This window comes from Harmonia axyridis, chromosome 5 (assembly GCF_914767665.1).
Source record: "Harmonia axyridis chromosome 5, icHarAxyr1.1, whole genome shotgun sequence".
Taxonomy (NCBI): Eukaryota; Metazoa; Arthropoda; class Insecta; order Coleoptera; family Coccinellidae; genus Harmonia; species Harmonia axyridis.
The window spans coordinates 10,005,001-10,028,281 of record NC_059505.1 but is presented as its reverse complement, the minus strand read 5'-3'; the positions used below and the strand labels follow the sequence as shown (position 1 = coordinate 10,028,281).

The 23,281-nt window shown below is 35.7% G+C and overlaps 1 protein-coding gene across 3 annotated transcripts in view; it reads right to left on the bottom strand.

Annotated features, from left to right (window-relative positions):
• Positions 1-23,281, bottom strand: part of LOC123679889 (fibronectin type III domain-containing protein 5) — a 78,081-nt gene that overhangs the window by 35,117 nt on the left and 19,683 nt on the right. For 2 of the 3 annotated variants that reach the window (XM_045617439.1, XM_045617441.1), the window contains exons 3-4: positions 5,855-6,000; positions 380-498 (exon numbers count right to left, since the gene is read on the bottom strand). In XM_045617439.1, the coding sequence (XP_045473395.1) occupies positions 380-498; positions 5,855-6,000 (265 nt within the window). The remainder of the gene's footprint in view (positions 1-379; positions 499-5,854; positions 6,001-23,281) is intronic. The other variant, XM_045617440.1, reaches the window with a different exon arrangement.

Sequence of the window (23,281 nt, the reverse complement as noted above, 5' to 3'; positions counted from 1 at the left end):
ATTCATGATGAATTGCTAAACCTCACTGAACAGAAATGTCAATACAGTTTGACATTCTCAACCGTCAAACCATAGAGTACAACCATCGTGCAGCTAAAGAAACACCCGTTATATAGTGAATCAGAAATGCACTGAAATTGATAAAAGCACTGACTTTATCGTTACAATCGTGACAAAAGAATGAACTTAAATAATTTTTTCGATCCATTTCTTCGCTTTGAACGAAAAACAGTTCGTCGATCAAATATTGAAACTCTTATCCAAATTTGTCGTACACCGACAGACAGAAAGAAAATATACGTTGAATGGAGAATTTAATTTATCGACCCAGCCGCCTTTGTAGGATATCAACGAATTCCTCGGTAGAATAAACACTTACAGTTGAGCTATTTGGCGTATATTCTGGCAAGTTTGCCGGATCCAGAACCTCCCTTGACGTAGGAGACCCCGCGGTGGAGCTAGCCAGGGAGTCTTGCTGGGGGGATGACTGTGGGGGCTCTGAAACAAACGGAAAACCGAGATCATTTTCGTTAGTTCATCGCAGTGTTTATTGGAGAAAATCAAAAGAATTGTGGTCCTGTTTTCGCTTGGCGCGTACTTCAAAGGATTATTCCTGGAAAAAGAAATTAATGTTCGAAAAGAACTTGAGCTTTTATAAAGACTTTCGGATGAAAGGCTGAGGAGAGTTCGTCATAGGAAAATTAGAGGACGAATTACCGAGTTTATAATTCGTCTTTGGCTTGTAACTCGTCTTTGGCTTGTTTATTTGATTATGTATCCGGAATAATTAGTTATGCCGAAACTCGTACCGAAATATACCTTGGGAGCGAAATGGCGAATGCGCAAATACAAACATTTATTTAGTGTAATGCTTATACAGGATAATGATAAGCATTTATAAGCCTATATTTTCAACAGGTATGATAGCCAATTACAGGAAATTAGAAACAAATATAAAATCAATGAAAATTAATATAAAAAAAATCAATGCCTTATCATGAAAGTAATCCAATAGAACAAGGAAAATTGAGAGATAACCAACTTTTATAGCCTGCCTAAAAATTATCGTAACTCGTCAATAATTCTTGTATGAAGAACTATTAAGGAAAATCCTCGCACCCGTCGGTTTTCAATTTCAAAAGCAATTTTTTTGTGTGCTTTTTTGAATTTGATATTTCTCACTCCCTACGCCCCGCAATTTTTTCAAATGAGAATATATGGATTGTGATACATCAATTGAATGTTGATTTGATTACCTATTCAGCAATGTGGCTACAAGTAGAATTTGTTGTGCCGTTTTTCATTAAAAAATTAGGAAATGATTTAAAATTTGTGCAATGTTAACTGCAATCAGACCATATTTTTTAACTAATTATTGTTGAGAGAAATCCACGAATCCTTGGATTTTTAATTTCAAAAGCAGTTTTCCCTATGCTTTTTTGAATTTACGCTCCACACCCTTTACGCTCCACATCCCTCTACTGTTTTTTTTCAAATAGGAATATATGGATTGTGATATATCGAATGAAAGAATCAAGATTTCTTTCGGTGCTTTTCACTCAATTGATTCATATCGAATGGAAAATTCTCGGGAAATCTGATATTATTCGTCTTAGGGAGATCAGTTACCAACTAAAACGATACCATGCATTTTGTCATCATTAGTTTATCTGCTAGATTGATGAAAGAATATTTTTTATAACCTCCTCACTTTGTTTCACTTCAAAACTGCATGCATTTCTCAAACTTCGAAAATAGAAATCGACGGATAGGAGGATATTTTCCAATATTTATTATTTCAAGAATAAAAACCTGACACCAATCACAAATTGTTAATTTTGTATTAAAAAAAATTCCTTAACAAATTCTTTTTTCAGTCACACCGCTCAATGTGCAAAGGAATGTCCTTTCATTTGATATATCACAATCCATATATTTCTATTTGAAAAAAAAAACAGTAGAGAGATGTGGAGCGTAAAATCAAAAAAGCATAGAGAGACCTGCTTTTGAAATTAAAAATTCAAGAATTCGTGGATTTCCCTTAATAATAATTAGTAAAAGAATAATGGTCTGATTGTAATTACTCTCCAGGGCCGGCGTTAGGGGTGAAACAGTGAAACGACTGTTTCAGGCGCCTCTTTTCGAGGGGCGGCAATTTAGCCCAGTTTGTGGCCACCCTCTCATATTTCTGAAAGAATATAGTCTTGATTCTTAGAAACAACATGAGTTTGGTCCGCTTTGCTGCGTTTATCAACATTCCCTGCAATAAAAATCTCCAAAACGTCTTTACTAAGCCGCCTGTTCAATAAATAACACATGGCAACCCAACTAATATAAGCAGCATTGCCTATTACCCTAATTGAATGAGGGATGGAATGTATTTCACAAAGACGAAAAACAACACTTCGAATTACGTGGAAGTTGTTTACACATTCAACATATGAAAAATTCCTACGATTCTGAATTCGAAACTAGTTACTGATAAATGCTAAATGTTTTCAGCGGAAGAAATATTTTTAATCCCATTCAGTTTTGAAGCTTTGCATGCCTTACCGCCCATTGTATCTTGTGATGTAATCTTTCATCGATCGTACGCAGTGTCTTGTGAATGTGAGAATCAGATATATTACTTACTCATTGTTAATCGGCGTCGAAGAAATCCAGGAATTTATTGTAGGTTAAAATGTCCGAAAAAAAAAGAAACCCAGTGGAAACGACTTTTGGAAGAAACGATTAGCAAAAATGCTAGAAAAATCGAAAAAGGCGAATTATCATCTGGTCAGGGGATGTTTTTTGTTGGGCGGAAGTGTTTATTATTTATTTAATTGCTCGCGCCGGCCCTGTTACTCTCGACGGGTGCGAGGATTTTTCTTAATAATACTTCATATAAGAATTATTGACGAGTTAGGTTACTTTTTTTGTAGGCTGTATATACCCCAATCAGACAGTATTCAGGACCCAGAAAAAAAAAACATAATACAAAAAAAAAAGGGGATCAAATACAATATAACGTCATACGTGCTCCTATTAACTTCAAATGTTTTCATTTAAATACAAATCACAGTTATAATCAAGAGAATTAGAATGCAGATCACATCTACTTCCAAACAACGGAACAGGTCAATCTCAGTGGTGATTGCAAAAACAAATTAGATACTCCTAAGTTGGATATACAGAGGAAAATGAGAGATTCCTTGGACAATTTAAAGAAAAAAGTCCTATACACATGGACCCGCAAACGCTTTGTTTTCAAAATGCAAGGTGTCTCTTGTAATCTTACTTTTTATCTATTTTATATTAAAGTTATCACCACAAAAATAGCTCGAATTTCGAATTATTATATAATTATTTTACATGATTTGCATCAAATGCAACACAATGTTTCATATCAAATGCACCAGTTTCAGTGGTTTTTGCTAGGTACTACTGATTGAAAATTATATTATAGGTAGATATTCAGCTCAATGTCGAAGGCAGGCCCATGACAATTCCCAACTACCTTTGAAAAGTCCAATACCCGTTGATTTTCAGGTTTCTTTTTTCATTTTCTCAAATGTAACCCCTTACTGTTCCCAAACACGATCTTCTGTTTTTGATGAGGGGAGTTGCATAACCCATTTTGAAACGGTATTTGACCTTCTATTCTATGACGAAATGAGAGTTCAAATAATCGGAATTGAATTGAGTTCTGATGTGACCTTATTCTTTCAGGTGGTCTTCAAATGCAGTCTTCGAAACACTTTTGAAAATTGTCAAAGTATGGAATGTATGCCTTTTAGCCTCCTTGGTAAAGAGACTTCACTTTCATGAATAACTCCACAGTATTTTCTGAAGTTTATTTGTAGTTTTCGAACCAATAAACTTATTATTATTATTATTATTCGAGCATATTACTGAACCATGCCTGAATCCCACTGTGCTCCCTTCTCTCGATCTGCTTTCCCATGTTATCGTCATCTCTAGAGCCATACGCTCAACATACTTTAGGTATCGGGGGTTGATACTAGATGATAGATTAATAAGATTGATAGGTATCAATCTTATCAATGGTTCTGGTTTACCGGTCACTCGAGAATTAAAGGAAATGAAGAGACCAACAAACTTGTCAGAAAAGTAGCACAAACCATACTTTTATTAGCCTAGAACCCTTCGTATAGGTGAATGTATCTAAAGGAATGTTTTTCAGGAGAAGGAAAAACCCGAAAGAGAACTACTCTGGCGAAATCTTCCTAGGTTGAATTATTCCAAAAACTTTCGTAGAAATTGCGAGATCTAAGAAGTATTTGGATTTTATCAAGAATTTGCTACACTTCCTCACTGCAGGAATCAAAGAGCCTGATCCTCTCTGACCAATTGCATACCATAAGCGGGCCTTTCTTGTGACGAGATGATAAGGGAAGGGAAACTAGCATTGAGAAATCCTTCACTACCATCCTGAGTAGATGAGAAGATTGGAAAAAAAAGTCCACAATCCAGCTCTCAAAGAGAATACCATGAAATGATACATAGATGGTTCTAAAACCATGAAAGAAACTGAATAAGAATTGGTGTTCAGAAGGCTGAAGATAATTTACAGAAGAGGTTCCATCCTAGTAGCAGAGTTACTCATTTAAAATCGTTTTAAGTTAAGTTTCTATTTTATTATTTGTTTGGAGTGAAAAGGATCGATCATTGTATATTTTAATTTTATTAAATTTGTAAAAACCTGGGTAGGAGTTTTGTTGCCAAATAAGCCAAACCACCCCTAGAAATTAGTCCTTAGAGTCTCATGGGCAATTGTAACGTTACAATACTTTTAGTAGAAAGATGGAAATGAACCTAGTAAGAAACTATCAGAAATGTGATATAGCGATACATTCTGATAGTTAGAATGCAGACTGCATTGCGCCCACATATCATCAATTAAGAGACGGTATTAGAGTGACGAAGGAAACTCAATGGAATAGGTAGGAATAACAAGGTCTGTTCAATCTGGGTTCTCGGGAATTGAAGGAAAAGAAGTAAGTTGTCAGCAAAGGAGCACAAACTCATTTCATTGGCCCATAATCTTTCTGTGGTATAGGTAAATGTACCTTCAAGAAAAAGTTTCAGGAGAAATGAAAAACTGAAAGGGAAACATTCTGGTGGAATCTTCCTGGGTTGAACCATTCCAAAAAGTTTCTTCAAAATTTGATACTGCGAGATCTATAAAGTATCTTAGTTCCTCACTAGATCCCTTTTAGGGCTTACTGCCTCAGGAGCACCTCATCAGAGTGGGTCTAGCAGAAAACGACCAGTGCAGATTCTGTGTGGAATGCCTCACCATTGCTAGCTAACGCAAAAAAAGCTTTGGACAAGAAATTTGCAGAAGTAAGGAAGTAACCTTGAAGCCATCTGCGACAAATGATGTCGAGAACTGCTCCTCTAATGGAGCATATAATAATAATAATAGACCATACAATCTCAGTGCAATGAATTCCCTTAGTTCTAAATCTAGATCATTTTTATGTATTATGTAGAACCTACATTTTCGATGAGATTTTGAAAGATATAGGCACCCTTTGATGGTATTAATCTGCAACTCAGTTAAGCGATTTGCCTAGATATGTTTTTTTCTAATATTTTGGCCTGACCGATATAAATTATAGGACAGTCATCATAAATTAATATCTAGTAAAAAAAAAAGTTGAATTGATACTTGATTTATATCAAACATTATGCCTTGTTGCCATGGGGATAGAAGGAGTTGATGAGTAGTCAAGGGAAACCAAACTAGGAAAAGATTTGTGAAGAAATCGTGAGAACTGGAGATAAGAAGACCGGAGGAAGTAGTTGTGACCCTATATATAGATAGATGTTAAAAATTAATACTCACCCAGCGTTCGGAAGACGATGGGCCTACTTCTATATTTTCTGCCACCCCAAACGGCGGCGACAGTCAGCTGGTACTGAGTGTCCGCTTTGAGTCCGCTCAAGGTCACAGCATCTGAATTGCCTGCGACGACTGCCACCACTCTGTAACTAACAGACTGGTTCATTCGAGCTATAAGAGTCACACCCTACCCGATAGTGTTCATCGAAATTATTTTTTATCACTACTGAGAGAGTAAGTGAAAACTTACTTCTCTTATAAGAAAATGAGTAAAAAATGAATCAGAACTTTATACACACTTTCTACTCGTATTTATGTATACATATACTTAAAAAGTATTACAATATAAAAGTATAAATATTGAAAAGATATTTCCCTCTTAATTATAATATCTCAATGCGTTATTGAATTTCGTTTATTTCCTGGAATCATCTAGTCTATTGCGATCAATACATATTATCTATTACTGTTAGGTCTGATGGGACTTTTTGTGAATAATTGAATATTGCGCTGAAATATATCATTTTGTGTTTCACCTTATGTGAACCGACATATATACACTGCGCAAAAAAATTAACGCACATTCTGAAAATCTCAATTCTAATGAAAGTTAACTCTACATTGACTTTATAACTTATTTTTTATGTTCTCTCGGGAAGGTTTTGAATGGAACAAGACACATTAAATGGAAGAAAAATTCAGGATTTCACCGAATATTATGTGAAAGAAGAGAAATGAACAATTTTCAAAATACTGGAATGCTAATAAGTGATTTCATACTTGGTATTTCCACCTCTTGCGTTAATTACAGCTCGGTAACGACGGTTCATACCTCGGTTCATACTCAAAATGAGTGATCTTAAAATGTTCTGATCTAATCCTTCCCAGATTTATCTCAGTTGGATTCCTAAGTCATTAAGAGTAGCTGGATGATTTTCTGAACTTCTCAGCCTTCTATTGAGGTTGTCCCAAACCTGCTCAATCTGGACTTCTTGCTGGCCATTCCATTCCAGAGACTTCAACCTCTTCAAGGTACTCCTGAACGATGCGCGCACTATGGGGTCTGGCATTATCGTCCATAAAAATGAAATTTTCACCAATGTATGGGGCAAATGGCACTACATGCTCTTCAAGAATGTTCCTTATATACCTATCAGCATTCATAGCTCCATTATCAACGACCACTAGGTCTGTGCGAGCAGTCGAAGATATTCCACCCCATACCATAATCGATCCTCCCCCGAAACCAGTAGTATTCAGGAAATTGCACTGAGCATATCTTTCATGTGGACGTCTGTATACAAGGGAACGTCGATCACAATGGAAGAGGCAGAATCTAGACTCATCTGTGAAGAGAACTCTTTCCCAATCAGCCTCTTCCTAATGGATATGCTCCCTCGCAAAATCCAAACGCGCCCTTCGATGGGCTGGGGTAAGAGCTGGGCCTCTTGCCGCGACACGAGGCCTTAAATCATATTCTCTGAGGCGATTTCTTATTGTCTGAGTGCTAATTTGCACCCCATGAGTTTGCTCAAGCTGAGTTTGAAGGAGGCGAGCGGTTGCAAACCGTTGTCTCAACGAAGAAACTCTCAAGTAACGTTCTTGAATGGCAGTTGTTACCCGTGGTCTACCCTGTCCTGGTCTTCGGACATTCATACCTGTCTCCCTGGATCGCTGCAACATTCTGGACACACTTGTATGGGAAACTCCTAACCTTTCTGCAATTTTTGTGTATGTCCACCCTTCATTTATAATTCTACACACTCTGAACATTATCGATACTTGCAAAAAACGTTTACTTACACACTCAATATCGATAATAATTCAATTTATTAGCTCACCGTAGGAAAAACTTTGCGATAACAAAAAATGAGTAAGTGATAAGGTTGACAATTTTAAGATGTGTTGTTTTGTCATGACAAACTTGTATACAAGAAGTTATTCAAAACAAATAATTTTCACAGGATGTTTGAGTTTGTGAGTCACTTACAGTTATTCATTTTTGAATTTTTTTAATCGGATTTCGAAGGGAATGACCTGAGTTGTTTTCCGACCGCTGAAGGCTCTTGGATATAGAATAGGCATTCTTTAAAATGTAGCATCAAGATATATGATATAGGTACAAAATGAAGTTAATGAAATTTCCAATTAAACTTGAGAAATTAATACAATCGTACCTGGCAAATGGAATATTTAAAGTGAATATTGATAGTACCAGGTCAATGATCAGAGAAATTGAAGCCAGAGTTCCCCAAGGATCGGTGATAGGACCGCTGCTGTTCAACTCATACATAGTAGACATACCAAACATGACAGATGCAAGATAGCACAGTTTGCAGATGACATTGCCATTTACTATCACAGTAGAATGCAGAAAAAAATCACTAGGCAGTTACAGATAGACCTAAATAAACTGATGGAATACTTCAAGAAATAGAGATTCAAAGTGAATACATCGAAAACAGTTGCAATCTACTTTGGAGGAACAGCAGTAAAAAAAGAGAAAGCAGGAAACGTTAAAATAGAAAATCAGACGATATAATGGAAAAAGGAAGTAGAATATATGGGAGTAATACTAGATGAGAGAATGAACTTCAACAAACAGGTAGAAGAAAACAGAAAAAAGACAAGACAAAACTTTCCTTAGAAAACAAGATGAAGATAATAAAAATAGTGCTTATACCAAGCATTACGTATGCAGAAGTAACCTGGTCTGATATAGAAGACATAAAGATCAGTTGCAAAGTACGCTGAATACAGTAATCAGAACAGCGCCCCATGGTATATAACTAACCAACAAATCAGATAAGAATTGAAAATTGAGACTATTGAGGAAATAGTTAACAAACAAAGAAAGAAGTCAATAGAGACGCTGAAAGAGCATGAGAATAAAGATTAAAAAAAATACTACAAATTGAAATAAGAATGACAGGTGAGAGGAAATACCTCTTTAAAAAAAAATAAAAAATAAGAAAAAGTGAAATACATTAGGGAGGAAAGTCTCCCAATTTGAAAACAGTAGGAAATAGGAGAAATTAAAGTAGGGAATAAAATTCTAGTTCCTATACAAAAAGAAGTTCTGAGTTTTTACATGTTGGAATCATCTGCGTTGAAACAAGGAAATAATAAACCATAGTTAAAAACTTGCAGTGTTTTATATACGTACTCGTCCTCTTTGAATGTATTCCTAAAGTCGTAAAATACTAGATAAAATCACAGTCGATTTCACCCACTGCATAGGTTCAGGAGATGATCTGAACTGAACTGTCTGGATTGAAATCCATCTTATATAGTATCCTGAGGCACGAAAGCTGTTTTTTGGGGTCAAGTCCATTATATCCCCTTTACGTAGTGGGGTGTACTCGAGGAAAAGAACTCGGCCCTTACTGGATACGCCATTGTTTTAAGCACTCTGTCTACCGAGGGGTTCATTGAAAGTTCCATTGTTTTACAGATAATTTGAATTGCACGTTTCATAGATCATGTCTTCATGTCTGCTGATTTAGTGGTAATGAAACTTTTAGAACTGTTCATCCTTCTTAGTGTTCAAAAATCTACCCCTTCAAATAATTTCTGATACCCAAAGAATGTTCGCCCGTTATCCGTTTTCTTGACTGAATTTTTCGGTAAGATCTTAGTTTTGGAGATATTCAACTTTTCCATTTCTGAGGAATTATTGAATTAACTTTCGTATTTATATTCAATGACTTACACATGCTTTGTTGTTTGAAGTTGATAATTTTTTATATTGCTCTATTTCAAAAGAATGGTTTATAAGACGTTTATGGAAAACGAATCATAATTTTGAGCTGAAAATTTGAATATTGGGGTTTGAGACAATGATCTTTCTCTCTGAAATATTTTCAGATCGCTACAACTTCCGGTTATATCGGAAATAGACTACTACTTTCTTATTTAAAATTGCACACCCAGTATATTATTACATCATTAGATAGCTGTTTTGACGACAATTTTGGTAATATGCCATACCTAGGGTAAAAACTCAACGGTTCATGAGTTGATAGGTTTCTTATAAAAAAATGGTGGCGATGAGGACTTAAATTTTTTGAATATTTCGCCAGAAAAAGCTTTTTTCGAGAATTTTTTTTCTTTTTCGATTCTGCAACTATGTAGTATTATAAGACTGTTTGCGGTTTGGACCAAAAATGTACAGAGTGTTTATAAAAAGATCATGAACATGGACAACTCGAATTCATCAAAACTCAAGATTTTCAATTTAAAACCTATATTTGTTATTCTTTCAGTCGATTCTACGTACAAAAATAGTGCAAACCCTATACCTAAAATAAATACTTCGAGAGTTATCGAGGAAGAACTTTAAATGAGGAAAAACCGGAATTTATAACTGTGTAAAGTAGTCTGTGACTTCCAGAAATTACAGAAAGAAACTAAAATTCGATATTTCCATAACTAAATTTGATATTTCAAGAATTGTAAGGAATTATTCGTAATTGGAAATTGTATTGTTTTATGGATTTCTCAACAATCCCAACGAAAAATTAATTATAATTCATGAAATGTAAAATTTAGTTTTTCAAACATCGAATTTTAGTTTTTTTCCGCTACTCCACACAGGAAGGAATTGCGGTTTCTCCTCATTTAAGGTTCCTCCTTGATAACTCTTAAAGTAAAAATTTAAGGTATAGGGTTTGCTTAAGTATCCTCCACTGTTTTTGTACGTAGAAACGATTGAAATAATAAAAAATATAGGTTCTAATTTGAACATCTTGAGTTTCGATGAATTTGAGTTGTCCAAGTTCATTACCACCTTATAAACACCCTGTACATTTATCGTCCAAACCGGCAAGAGTCTCATAATACTACATAGTTGCAGAATCGAAAGAGAAAATTTTCTCGAAAAAACTTTTTCTGGCGAAATATTGAAAAAAAATTATCACCACCATTTTTTTTTATAAGAATATGGTATGGCATATTTCCGCATAAATCCGAAATCTAATGATGAGTTCCAAAGACTGAAAGTGTGATGTGTTAAATATTTTGAAAAAAGGAGAAAATGAAGGTTGAAAAATATAGTGTTTTATTAGAAATATGATTGCAATCATAGTTCTAAGTAATTTTAATTCCATGGATCCCATAGTGTTTTATATTCAAAATCTTCATTTATGTTGAAATCGACATTGCGGTGAGCAATTATTTCTTAGGGTGAGATGACAATATTCAATGTTACAAATTTATGATGAAAAATGCCGAGCAATTGAAGACTCTTTTAAACCTCTGCGAATCCTTCAACTACTTATTGGTTCATCTGAATCTGTCACGTTTTCAATATTCCTTTCAATTTATCCCTATTGATGCGGAAGATGTATGCTTCAATCAAGGGACAATACTCCGAGGTATTGTGATGGTTTGGATTGAATTATCATCAATATACATCATAGATATTGACTGACATTTCCCGCAATGCGTTATACGATAACGTATTCATGAATCATGACTCACAGAGGTCTATGGAAGTCGTAATGCAATTCAGAAAAGTTGGTTGATGTCTGAAATTAATTGTAATAGTATAATATTTTGATGGCTTAATAGACATTAGTTTAACTTCCCAAAAAAGTACATTCCCGAGCGGCACTCTAACCTGCAACCCCCGAATCACTAGTCCGAAGCTCTACCATTCGAGGAATGCAAGTAGTGCTCTTGAAATCGCTTCTCCCCTAATCATCCTGAGGTGAACACGTCTTATTCAAATAATTTGTTTGGCCAGTACGTCCTGATTGTATTATTTTGTGTGTGAAATGGTACCTAGTGAGTTTGTATGAGTGTTGAAATGCAAATACATGTTGAGTGAGTTCCCGAACTTGCAAAGTGTTGCACACCCACTGGAAATGAGAAGTAAATGTTCTGTTTAGCTATACCTGTATGGTGTATCGTGATGAGGAACTTCGTTACCATAAAGTTTTGCTTGAATTTGAAATATATTTCATTCGTTTTCAGCATAAGTGAATTTATTGTCTTATGTATTGAAATAGGTGATACAATACTCCGAGGTAATTATGCTGAAATCATCATATAGGTATCACTATGGCAACATTAAAGGGTATTTTTTAGCTGCTTGTGAAGTTCCGGTGGTTGTTGTCTATGGTTTGATGGTTGAGAATGTCAAACTGTGTTGACATTTCTGTTCAGTAAGGTTCAGCAATTCATCAGGAATCGTTTAACGCCAAAAGGGCGCCTCCAAATTCTGGAAATTTATTTTGAAAAAATAAATCTCTTCGCGAAGTTCATAGTGCACTTCGTCCATTTTAAGGTCAATACAATCGTTAGTGATTGTTTTCGCATTAATTTTACTATTCTCGATTCGAAACCATCAACAAGACATTATACAGAAAAGAATATTGCTGCTGTAGCGCGAATTGTTGAAGAAGACTCCGAAATGTCCATTCGTCGCCGGTCTCAACTAGTTGGCCTTTGTCCTCAGACTAAGTGGAAAATTTCACCTAAGGATCTTGTCTTACGCGTTTATAAAATAGAGCTCGTGAAAGAATTAAAGCCAAATGATCATCGTTTACGTCGTATTTTTCCTGATTGGGCTAATTTGAAACTGGCCGAAGATGGAACAAATCATTAATGAATCACCATTAAAATTGCCTCTTCTGATTGACTGTTGATTATAATTCCTAATTAATCAACCTAATACGACGACAGTTGGTTTCAACAAGATGACCCAACTTGCCATACAGCACTTTTAACCATAAATTTATTGCAAAATCAACGGTGACAACTTTATTTCCAGAAGTGGTCCTGTTATGTGGCCTCCTCGTTCGTGCGAATTAACGCCTCTCGATTACTTTTTATGGGGCTATGTGAAGTCTATGGTTTATGCCGACAAACAAGCATTTCTTGATGCATTGGAAGCCAATATTCAAGCCTCAATTTACGCCAAACGGACAGATTTATTGGAAAGTATAGTGAAAAATTGGATCGAGTGGACTATGTAACACGTAGCTGCGGCGGAAACATAAGTTTCCAGAAACCTTCATACTATAACTCGGTAAGAGTCATCAAGTGTCATATCCATGTTAGAATAAAATTCGGCGGATATCCTTTAGGTAAATGAAAATAACCCTCGTACCTAAATTCTTTTTCAACATGTAGATTAATTGAAATTGAAAAGAACTATTCCCCTGGATTCATATTACTTGTAAGTGAAAACGGTTGGTCTGAACCATTTATATGAAAAATGAGTTAGCAAATGAATTCAGAAAACTTAATTCTGCGGGAAGATTTGAGTATTTGCATCAATTTCAGTTGCAATGAGTATGCAAATGATGGCTGGAAAACTCAAGTCATTCTGACTGAAAAAAATTATGATAACATTAATTCAACAGAAAGAATTACCATAGAAAATGTTGGAAAATTTTTGATCGTTAATTTGGAATGATTCGGTATTCTAATTTTGAACATTATTCTGCTCAATTAGGGAGCCCTGTCAAAATGGAGAAATTAACAATAACATATATTTTATTAATGTTCGTACTTTATATGTATTGGATATTATTATAGGATCTCTCATGAACAATTTTTCGGAATTTGCTGTCGTCTTTCGTTTTCAACAAATTCAAGTCAAATCAGAAAGAGAACATTTTTTATGGTTAAGTAAACCATACAGACCGCTTTCTAGAGAAAGACAAGGGGAACAAATATATTTTTCTCTACTTTCGCATGTAAAGAATGAACCACTCGCAAACGTAAATATCAAGCTTGCTTCATTTCTATTAGTTAATATTTGAAAAAAAAAATTCTCAGATTAATAATCACTTTCTAATACCTATATACGATTATTCTCCAAATTCAATAGTCAGATACCCAAGAACGAGTGAAGAGTTTGACTGCACATATTCTAATGAACTTTTCCTATTTTTCCAGAGAAAATCTTTTCTATTCTACGGGATTGAAAGAACAAGATTGAAATCCTTGTAGTGAAAAATTCCTGCGGAATCGTAATCCTAGTGGTGAACCATACCCTGATATCGTGCTGTAGCGCTGAAGAAGTTCTGGATTATCGTGTATTTGGAAGTTTCGAGATACGAAAGGATTGTTTGTCAGACTTATGATTTGAACCAGGATTTTCTACAGGCAAGTTGAGATAAGTAAACAGTTGTATAGAGTCGGAAGTTTCTCCATTTATTCATAGTCGAGCTTGAGTTTATTGTTGTTTTTAATAAATTATGAAACTCCTGAGTATAAGTTTTATTTACCTAGGTAATTACACTGAAGTTTCAGTAACCATATCTCAACCCACAAAATCATCATGTCTAACATCTTTATGTGTCTAAAGGTGGCCACAAACTGGCATACTTGCGTGATGTGAGTATGATAAATGCTCGTCATTGTTAGTCAATACACAGACCAGACTTCTTTTTTGTCGAACATGTCAGTCTGAATGTGAATGATGAATGAAGAAGAGCAATTTTTGGTATTATTTGGTTCAATTTTTTGCTGTTTTTTCAATAGAGCCGTACATGCACTTTCTTTGTTCTATTCATATAATCTTTTGATTTTGTTCATCACAGGCATTGATGAACTATGAATTCAAGCTTGTTGCTGCATATTTGTGGTCCGTAATTTTGCCTGTCACTGTAGAGCATCACCGAACGAGCAAGAATGACAAGCATGTAAGCCAGTCTATGGCCGCCTTAACAAAGTTTCCACAACGATGTTCATCTTCAGAAGCAGAAAGCAACTAAGTTCGTGTTTCATGAAATGATTACAGAGTAATGAAAGGTTTCTCAGTTTGAGTAAAGATCTATAAAGCTCACAGATCTATATAGGGTGATTCACGAAGACCGTTGTTTAGAGTATTTCAAAGAAAGACTCGATCTAAAAAGTTGAAACCAGCGACCCAAATCTTAATCGACAAAATATCTGGGCATGCATCTTGATAATTGACTCTCCTTTTGAAAAAACTCTCTTGAAAAAAGGGAAACAAGTTGACCTTAAAGTTGAAGCTTTATTGGCTGATTGGTGAAAAGTTGAAATTATCACATGAAAACAAGCTGCTAACATACAAGACAATCATCAAACCCATCTGGACCTATGGAATTGAGCTCTGGGAATGTTCAAGTGAATCCAACGTTCCCATAATACAGACAAGACAATCCAAAATTCTAAGGATAAAAGCAAAAATGCGCCTTGGTATAATTCAAATGAAAAACTACATACAGACCTGAAAGTTCCTTATATGAAGGATGTTTTTCAGAACAGAAGTAACAGACATCACACAGAACGGGAGAGCCATCCCAACCCTCTAATCTAACCACTGATTGAAACAGGCGAATGAAGCGAACTTGGCTAACAGATTGGAAAGATTTTTGAGGACTTGTAACTGGAGAAACCTCGTAACGTCACTTGAGAGCTTCAAGATCTGAACCAGCAACTAATCATGAAAAAAAAGGCTTCAATTAACATAGTCCGAATAATACGAATTAGGTCAAATATGCGTTGAGTCAATTCTCACAAGCCTCTGTTGAAGCGAATTTATCACCAGCAAAATTGTTCGCCATCGACAGGAGCACATGGTAATAACTTGAACTTGGTGCCAGGTCTAGGCTATGAGGTGAATGCATAAGAACCCCTCTACCAAGCTCCCGAAGCTTCTGGCGAGTCACTATCTATTGTGTGGTCTGGCATTGTCCTAATGGAACACAATTCCTGTTCTATTGGCCAAAGTTGGCTGATTCTTGGCGATTGCTTAGTCCAGACGGTCGAATTGTTGACAGTGTAGTTCCTAGTTAACAGTTGTGCCGTAGGGGAGCAGCTCATAGTAGATAATTCCTTGTCAATCCCACCAAACACACAACCTTCCGCTGGCTCGCCTTGTTTCAACCACGACCGTTTTCACTTGACGTTGCGTAAGTGATACACTTTACAGCACTAGTTACCGACCTCTTCATAAATGGATCGATTTTGTTGCAATTCAGAAGCGATTCGCAGAGGGAAATTCGGTTCATGAGTTTTTATGCGTTAACTCGTGCGGTACCAATCGAGCTTCTTCTTGAGACCAGCCTTATGCAAATGGTTTCAAATGGTTTTTTGTGCAATCCTCTTGGGCAATCAAAACAGTGTTTAAATGACAGTCGGAGTCGGCAATGTACATGATTTTATCGGCAATTGGCCTTCCAGTACGTGGTGCATATTGGATATCGAAATTACGGAAATACATCGACGAAACCAAAATTGCGCGTGATTGGCCCTTACAGTATCAGGACCATAAACACTATTTACAATTTCAGCGACTTGGCTGGCATATTCCTCTTCATCGAAGAAAAACTGTGAAATATAGCGTATTTTCTCTTTGTTAGTGACCATCTTTGATGCGCTCTCGAACTAAATTGAGTCAACTAATCACAGAACTATCACAGAAGTTTTTGTAGTATGAAATATCATCTTTCTAACCCCATCCAGTGAACCCGATACGTTTGGGATTCATTCAGTAGTTCAAATGTAACATTACCGATTGATTCCTGAGCATATATTCAAAAAAGTTTTCACAAATACGAAAGCAATTCATTTCGGAAAGCGAAAACATTTTTTGTGTTCCATTGAAAAATTCCCAGTACGCGTCCAACGGAGTGTTATGAATGGATCAGTGTAATCATTTGTCTCGACTATTGATAAAACTGGCTAATGAATACAAATGTAACTACTCATCGTACAAGTGAAACATAGGAATCCTCATGTTAACCTAAGTCGATTACTCCTGTTAACACGTGGGGAGACGTGGAAACGAGCCATTGTTGATGCACCTCATCAAGACCCAGGAACGGAGGCAAACATAATCAATTCATGTGGCACTGCCACACAGAGATCCATTATTCTATTCACACTGCCCTCAGAATAAGGAAGAGGACAGAGATGAATAGATGCGGTATGGCAAAGGTGAATCTGTGAGGAATGAAAGAAGAAAAATGCAGTCGCTTGGCCCGAGAGTAAATAAATGATTGATGACAAAGTTCCGGAAGGATCACCTAGAATGTCCTTGTTTATTATATCTACTGTACATGATTCGCGCCGTTTGAACTATTTTGTTTTAACGAAAATAATATTTTCGTACCATCGTACCAACATGATGATTTATTATTATCCTTAATTGAAAGAATTTCAGTTGAAGAATATGATTGAAAACTTACTATTTCATTCTCGAAACGGCAAAATGGCGAGAACTAACTCTCAAGAGAGTTATTAAGCGTGGATAGAATAAAGTACCTTCATTATTCTTTGTCGACTTTCCAAAATGTATGAAATTGATATTTATAATTACTACCAACTGATAAACAAATTCGAGAAAAGACATTCAAGCGCAAAATATACACATAAGTGTTTATAGGTATATTTGAGAGGGAATTTGCTATGATGTTACTGCTGTCGGTTAGTCTCATTAGGAGATTAACGTTCGAGTGATTTTGCTAATACGAACTAAATTTCAACCTAGTCGGATCTGTTTTTATACAAATATTGCATAATTGTTGACATTGTTGTTAAACATCTTCACGAAAAATCTCACCTCATTTTTATCTGTCACTAATACTCTCGAACGAAAAAACCAAGAAACTTAAAATTTTCAGGTTTAGTTGAACCACACATTCAATCTAGACTAAATTTAGCACAAAAGTGCAAAATTATAATTTCAGCTTCGTTCAAAATTCCATGTTGATCCCGTCATCAGAATTACAAAAAATTCAAGAAGAATTTTGAAGAATAATACACAAGATTTCGGTGACAATACAAGCGATCAAGTTTAGATTTTGGGTCTAGATAAAATAACAATTTCAAGCTTTGTACAGAATTCTGTTGAATGCAATGATTCAATAATAATATATGTAAGTAAATAACCCATAAAAGAGACGAATCGACTCTAATGAACAACAATATGTTTACACCTCGTAAGCAGAAACCCAAACAATTAACAAACAATTTTGATTGGTTGAATATAATGGACCAATCAATTATTGAACCATTTTAGATCACGTGATTTGGCTCCCCTTATGATTGGTTAAAATCCAAATATTTTTATATTCTCTCTGCTGATCACGTCACATGAGGATGAACCTTTCTCTCTCTAATGTTGGAGCCAATGCTCTGCGCGACCTCTGAAGGGCCCATTTATCTATTGCTAAATCATTGCTTCAATGAGACATCAGGATAAAAGAATATTGAAGCAGAATATCAAGGACAACTGAAATGCGAACACTGAGGTCAATAACAGGACATACGCTATTTGACCGGAATGGAAGCGAGGAAATGAGAGAAATGTGTGAGATTCAGGACGTGGTAAGATGGTCAAGAAATCGAAGAAGAGAATGGAAAGACCATGTAGATAGAATGCCAGATGACAGGCTGGCTAAGATAGCAAAGGAAAAAAGGCCTAATACTCCTAGACCACCTGTACGGCCACCTATAAGATGGTATGAAAGCTGGTCTTCCCAACTGCGCCTGAAAAACCATTGATCCAACCTCAGGACCTTAGTCCTAACGTAAGGGGAAGAAGAAAAAGAAGAAGAGCGTAAAAATCCTAACTAATATTTCAGTAATAACAGATCTCATGGAGTTGACATTTGATGTGCCAATGTATAATAATAATTTCCACTTGATGCATTTCATGTTGATCAAGTCACATGAAGCAGACAAATTTAAGCAGCAGATCGAAAAAAAATTATCTAATATTTCCGTAACAAATTCGACTAGGTTGAAATTTGGTTTATTATGTTGAAAAAAATCATTAAAATGTTGGTGCCAAATTTCAGGATGATCATATAATCAGATCCACTCATCATAGTGAATCAGATCTCATATGATGAAGGAACAAGCTCTTGTGTGTTCTTCTCGATTTTTTTTCGAAAGTTATCGTGCTTACGGACAAAATTGTGTCAAAATGATGGCCGTACTGGAACAAGTGCGCAAAACTACGATATTTAAGAGCTCACCTTTAATAACTCAATTTGAAAATTTCATAACAAAAAAAATATATAAATATCGGACTGGCAGAAGTTTAGATCAAGAATAAAACGCAACGAACCGTGTGATGCCATTTGAGGTGAGTAGCGATAGACCTGTTTCGTTAACCTAATCACCGATGTTAATCAAGTTAAACCAGAGGTCATTTAAATGAAACGATTTAATAACACAATTACACGATTATGGAGTTTTTCAAGACTAACAAAAGATAATTGCCAAATTCACATACAAATAAAAGATCAATAATCCACTGAGCTGGATAAGGTCGAGTGAGATTAAAGAGGTAATAAAGTTGAGCGGAGGTATTGAGAAACTAGGAGTAGGTTTGACAAAGCACGGGCAAATTAAAGTATATGAGACTAATATTAAATATTAATTTTGATCTCAAGAGGTCTTTGAAATTCTTCATTCTGGCCTGTTATCAGAACTGCATCCAGTCAACCTTTATCAAACATAAACATGGGTTAATAAACAAAAGCTGACGGAATTTCTGGAATTGCACATTCAAAATAATCTGAAGTAGGTATGGTATATCCTAAGTCACTTGGAGGAAGCCAGAATATTTCGATTATATAAGGGTTGTTTCCAGAAATTCCTTTGGAGCGAATGAATTTATTGCCTAACAATAATTTCAAATAAATCCCGGTATTTAGCGGATCGCGGTATCCACTTCAAAGAGGTAATAAAGTTGAGCGGAGGTATTGAGAAACTAGGAGTAGGTTTGACAAAGCACGGGCAAATTAAAGTATATTAGACTAATATTAAATATTAATTTTGATCTCAAGAGGTCTTTGAAATTCTTCATTCTGGCCTGTTATCAGAACTGCATCCGGTCAACCTTTATCAAACATAAACATGGGTTAATAAACAAAAGCTGACGGAATTTCTGGAATTGCACATTCAAAATAATCTGAAGTAGGTATGGTATATCCTAAGTCACTTGGAGGAAGCCAGAGTATTTCGATTATATAAGTGTTGTTTCCAGAAATTCCTTTGGAGCGAATGAATTTATTGCCTAACAATAATTTCAAATAAATCCCGGTATTAAGCGGATGGCGGTATCCACTTCAAAGGGACATCTGGCCAAGCGTTTTTATGGACTAAGTGACTTTGGATATACTATACTTCTTTGTTATCCCAAAACGAAAAAAGTTGTTGTTTTATGTAATCAATTAGAACAGACATTGGTGAAACTTGTTGTTTTTATTAATTCATAAAATAAAAGCATTCTCCAAAGCTTTCTCTTATATTCGTCTAGCATGTTTCAATCTGTCAGAGATTACGCTAGTGTCGATGTTGGGTGACGGTTTCAGTTCAAAATTGATATCTTTATGACCTTTTTGCATGATGAAAGCTAAACCACGCTAGCTTTGACCTCGTTAATAAAACCTATGTGAGAAGAAAATGCGAATGTGAAATCAGAAACGATTTAATAATGGGTAAAGGATTGAATATTTGGAATGCTTCATGAATCAGAATACCATGTGTGTTCTTTGATTTGTGACAAAAGTCCTGGATTATTCCAGGAGTTCTAAGGGTTAGGATAAATAATATCATAGAAAGTTCATTATGAAAAACTAAAAAGTATTTTATAGTGTCGATACTGGCTGGAAGGTGAGGAATAAGTATTCTTTATTCAATTGAAGTTCAGGCTCGAGATGAGGCAAATTGAACAAATCCGAGTATATGTGAAGATTCACTGTGAACATTTTCGAATAATGGTATCAAAGTTAACATAAGAGCTAGTGCTATTGAGTGAGAGACGACGACAGAACTGAAATAATTGATTATGTATGCATATTTGGATATTTAAATCTGTTTCTTTCAGAACCTAAAGAAACAATTTGGTTTTTCGCAGTGCATCAGTTGAAGAATATCTTCTTTCGGCCATAACTCCAGAACGCCTGAAACTATCGCTTTGCGACCTTCAGGTTTTTTCATGAAAATTTGATGGAGCTTCTGTTTCTGTTAAGAAAATCCTATCATTACATCTGAAATTTCGGAGTAAAATGAACAAAACATGAACTTCTGACTTAGCGCCCCCTATCGAAAGCAGCAAAAACAAATTTTTCATGAGTATATTCTGTCCTCAATCAACATGATATTATGTCTTAGACGAGATCTAATTCGCTCAAAAATGTTGAGCCAAACTGAAGTTACAGGCATTTCAATCAGTCAGATTTATCCTTTTCGGAAGTGACAATTCAAAAAGATAGAGAATTTTCCAATGATTACAGTGATGATATTTTTTCTCCAACTTTATATGAAACATTTTCGAGTGAAACTCATTTTTCTACTCGACGATAGCTATTAAGCGTTCTAGCGGTAGAGGTATGAACTTCAAAACAATTTCCTGTGTGTTTTCTTTTACACTTTAGTGGTAAAAATTTTTACCGCAAGTCTCTACGATGAGTGGATCCTGAGATATATCCGCTTACCTCGCATATTTGCCCACCCTGTACAAACAATAAAGTGAACATTAACGTAAATAATCTTTCTAATTAGGAAATTGTTCTCAATAAAGTTGTTGTTACATGAATTCGTGTCGTGACATAATGTCGCTTCTGAATGAGTTGTCACTTGAGTTCCGGAAGTGTATAATTAAATATCAAAATTCTCAATATACCTACATGCAGTAAAATGTTGCATTAGTTTTCAATAGAGTAATTTTGAAAAACTTTCAATTCCATAATTTCCTGAGAAAAGGTATTTCTATACATATTCAAGTTCATAATATAGGTACCAGTTCAAGTGAAGAAATTTTCACTTTATATGCATTTTAGACTCATGCCTCGCTTTCCAGTTGACATTTCATTTCAGTTTTTTTGCCTCACTGACATAGATGGACGGACAATCGTAGTAGAGCTTTTGCGAGAAAGGCAATTTTAAAATATAACGTGGTGCAGAGCCGTCACTAGCCCAACTGTCGCTTTATGCAGAGAAATAATTTGCCGCCCCAAGGGAAGTCAACTCTGTAGAAGGCAAAAAATTAATATTTCAGGGTCTTCTACCAAGAGATGAAAATGATAGAGTGATAAGATGGAAATGGTGAAATGGAATCGTTCCTTTAATATTTTGCAGTCCTCTGACGAATCAACATTTCGATTGGCGAATTGAAAGTGAAAACTATTCCTGAAACATCAAAAACGGAATGAAAGTCGATGCAAAGTTTATCAAAGAGAACGCCGACAATCATGTTGAGTGCATGAGCTTTAACATCAATAATATCTAAGTGCTATTAGAAGGATTACGCGTCATCTGAGATATTTATGAGTATAATGCATAATGTGGTACATTATTGATAGTTTTTTATGTTGAATTTGTCTGTATTCCTTTGTGTTGTTTCTGGCTGAATTACATAGGCGTACAACTTTGCTTCCGCCGTTTTTTTTCCGAAATTCGAAGCTTTATTGTGGACAACTGGTTAAAAATTAATGATTCAAAGTATTGTCCATCGTTGGTCATTACTTTCTCCCATCTTTCGGGGAGCGTACGATTCTCGGGTTGAAAAAACTGATCATCTTTTGAAGCGATCCACGGATCGATCCAATTTTTTGCTTCTCATAAGACCATCAATGCTGGTCAGCCAGGCCGTGTGCCATTGATTGAAAAAAGTGATAGTCCGAGGGACCAACGTTTGGAGAAAACAGCGGGTGGGGTAGGAATTCCCATTTCAACTTTTTCAAGTATGTTTTGACCACTTTCGCAACACGGGGTTGAGCATTGTCGTGCTGTAAAATCACTTTATCATGTCTCTCGTTGTATTACGGCCGTTTGTCTTCCAATGCTCAGCTAAAAAGCATTAATTGCGTTCGATAACCATCGCCTTTTATTGTTTCAGTCGGTTTTAACAACTCATAATATACTACGTTGAGCTGGTCCCACCAAATAATGAGCATGACCTTGGAACCATGAATATTTGGTTTGGCCTTAATATCCCCATGATTTTCTGGGCTTGGGATTATCGTAATGAACCCGTTCTTCGTCTCCAGTCACAATGCGATACAGATCCTTTCCGTATTTGCCTTGCAAGCAGCTTTTCACAAGCAAACAAACGACTTTCAACATCTCTCGGCTTCAACTCGTACGGCAGCAAATTTCCTTGTTTCTGAATCATTCCCATGAATTTCAGGCTTCTTGAAATGGCTTGTTGCGTCACTCCCAATTATCCTTTCAATTCTTGTTTCGTTTGACGGGAGTATTGATTAAGTAATGCCTTCCATACTGCATCTTCGAGAACCTTCTATTTTCCACCGCCATGCTGGTTTCGAAGTCAAAACCAATGTTCTTGAGGCGTTGAAACCACTTTCGGCACGTTCTGTCACCTCACCACAGGTATTTGAGAGCATTCGAGGAGCTTTAGATGCAGATTTCCTCATATTAAAACAGAAAATTAAAACCTCCCGCAATTGACGAGAATTTGGCTCGTAAGCT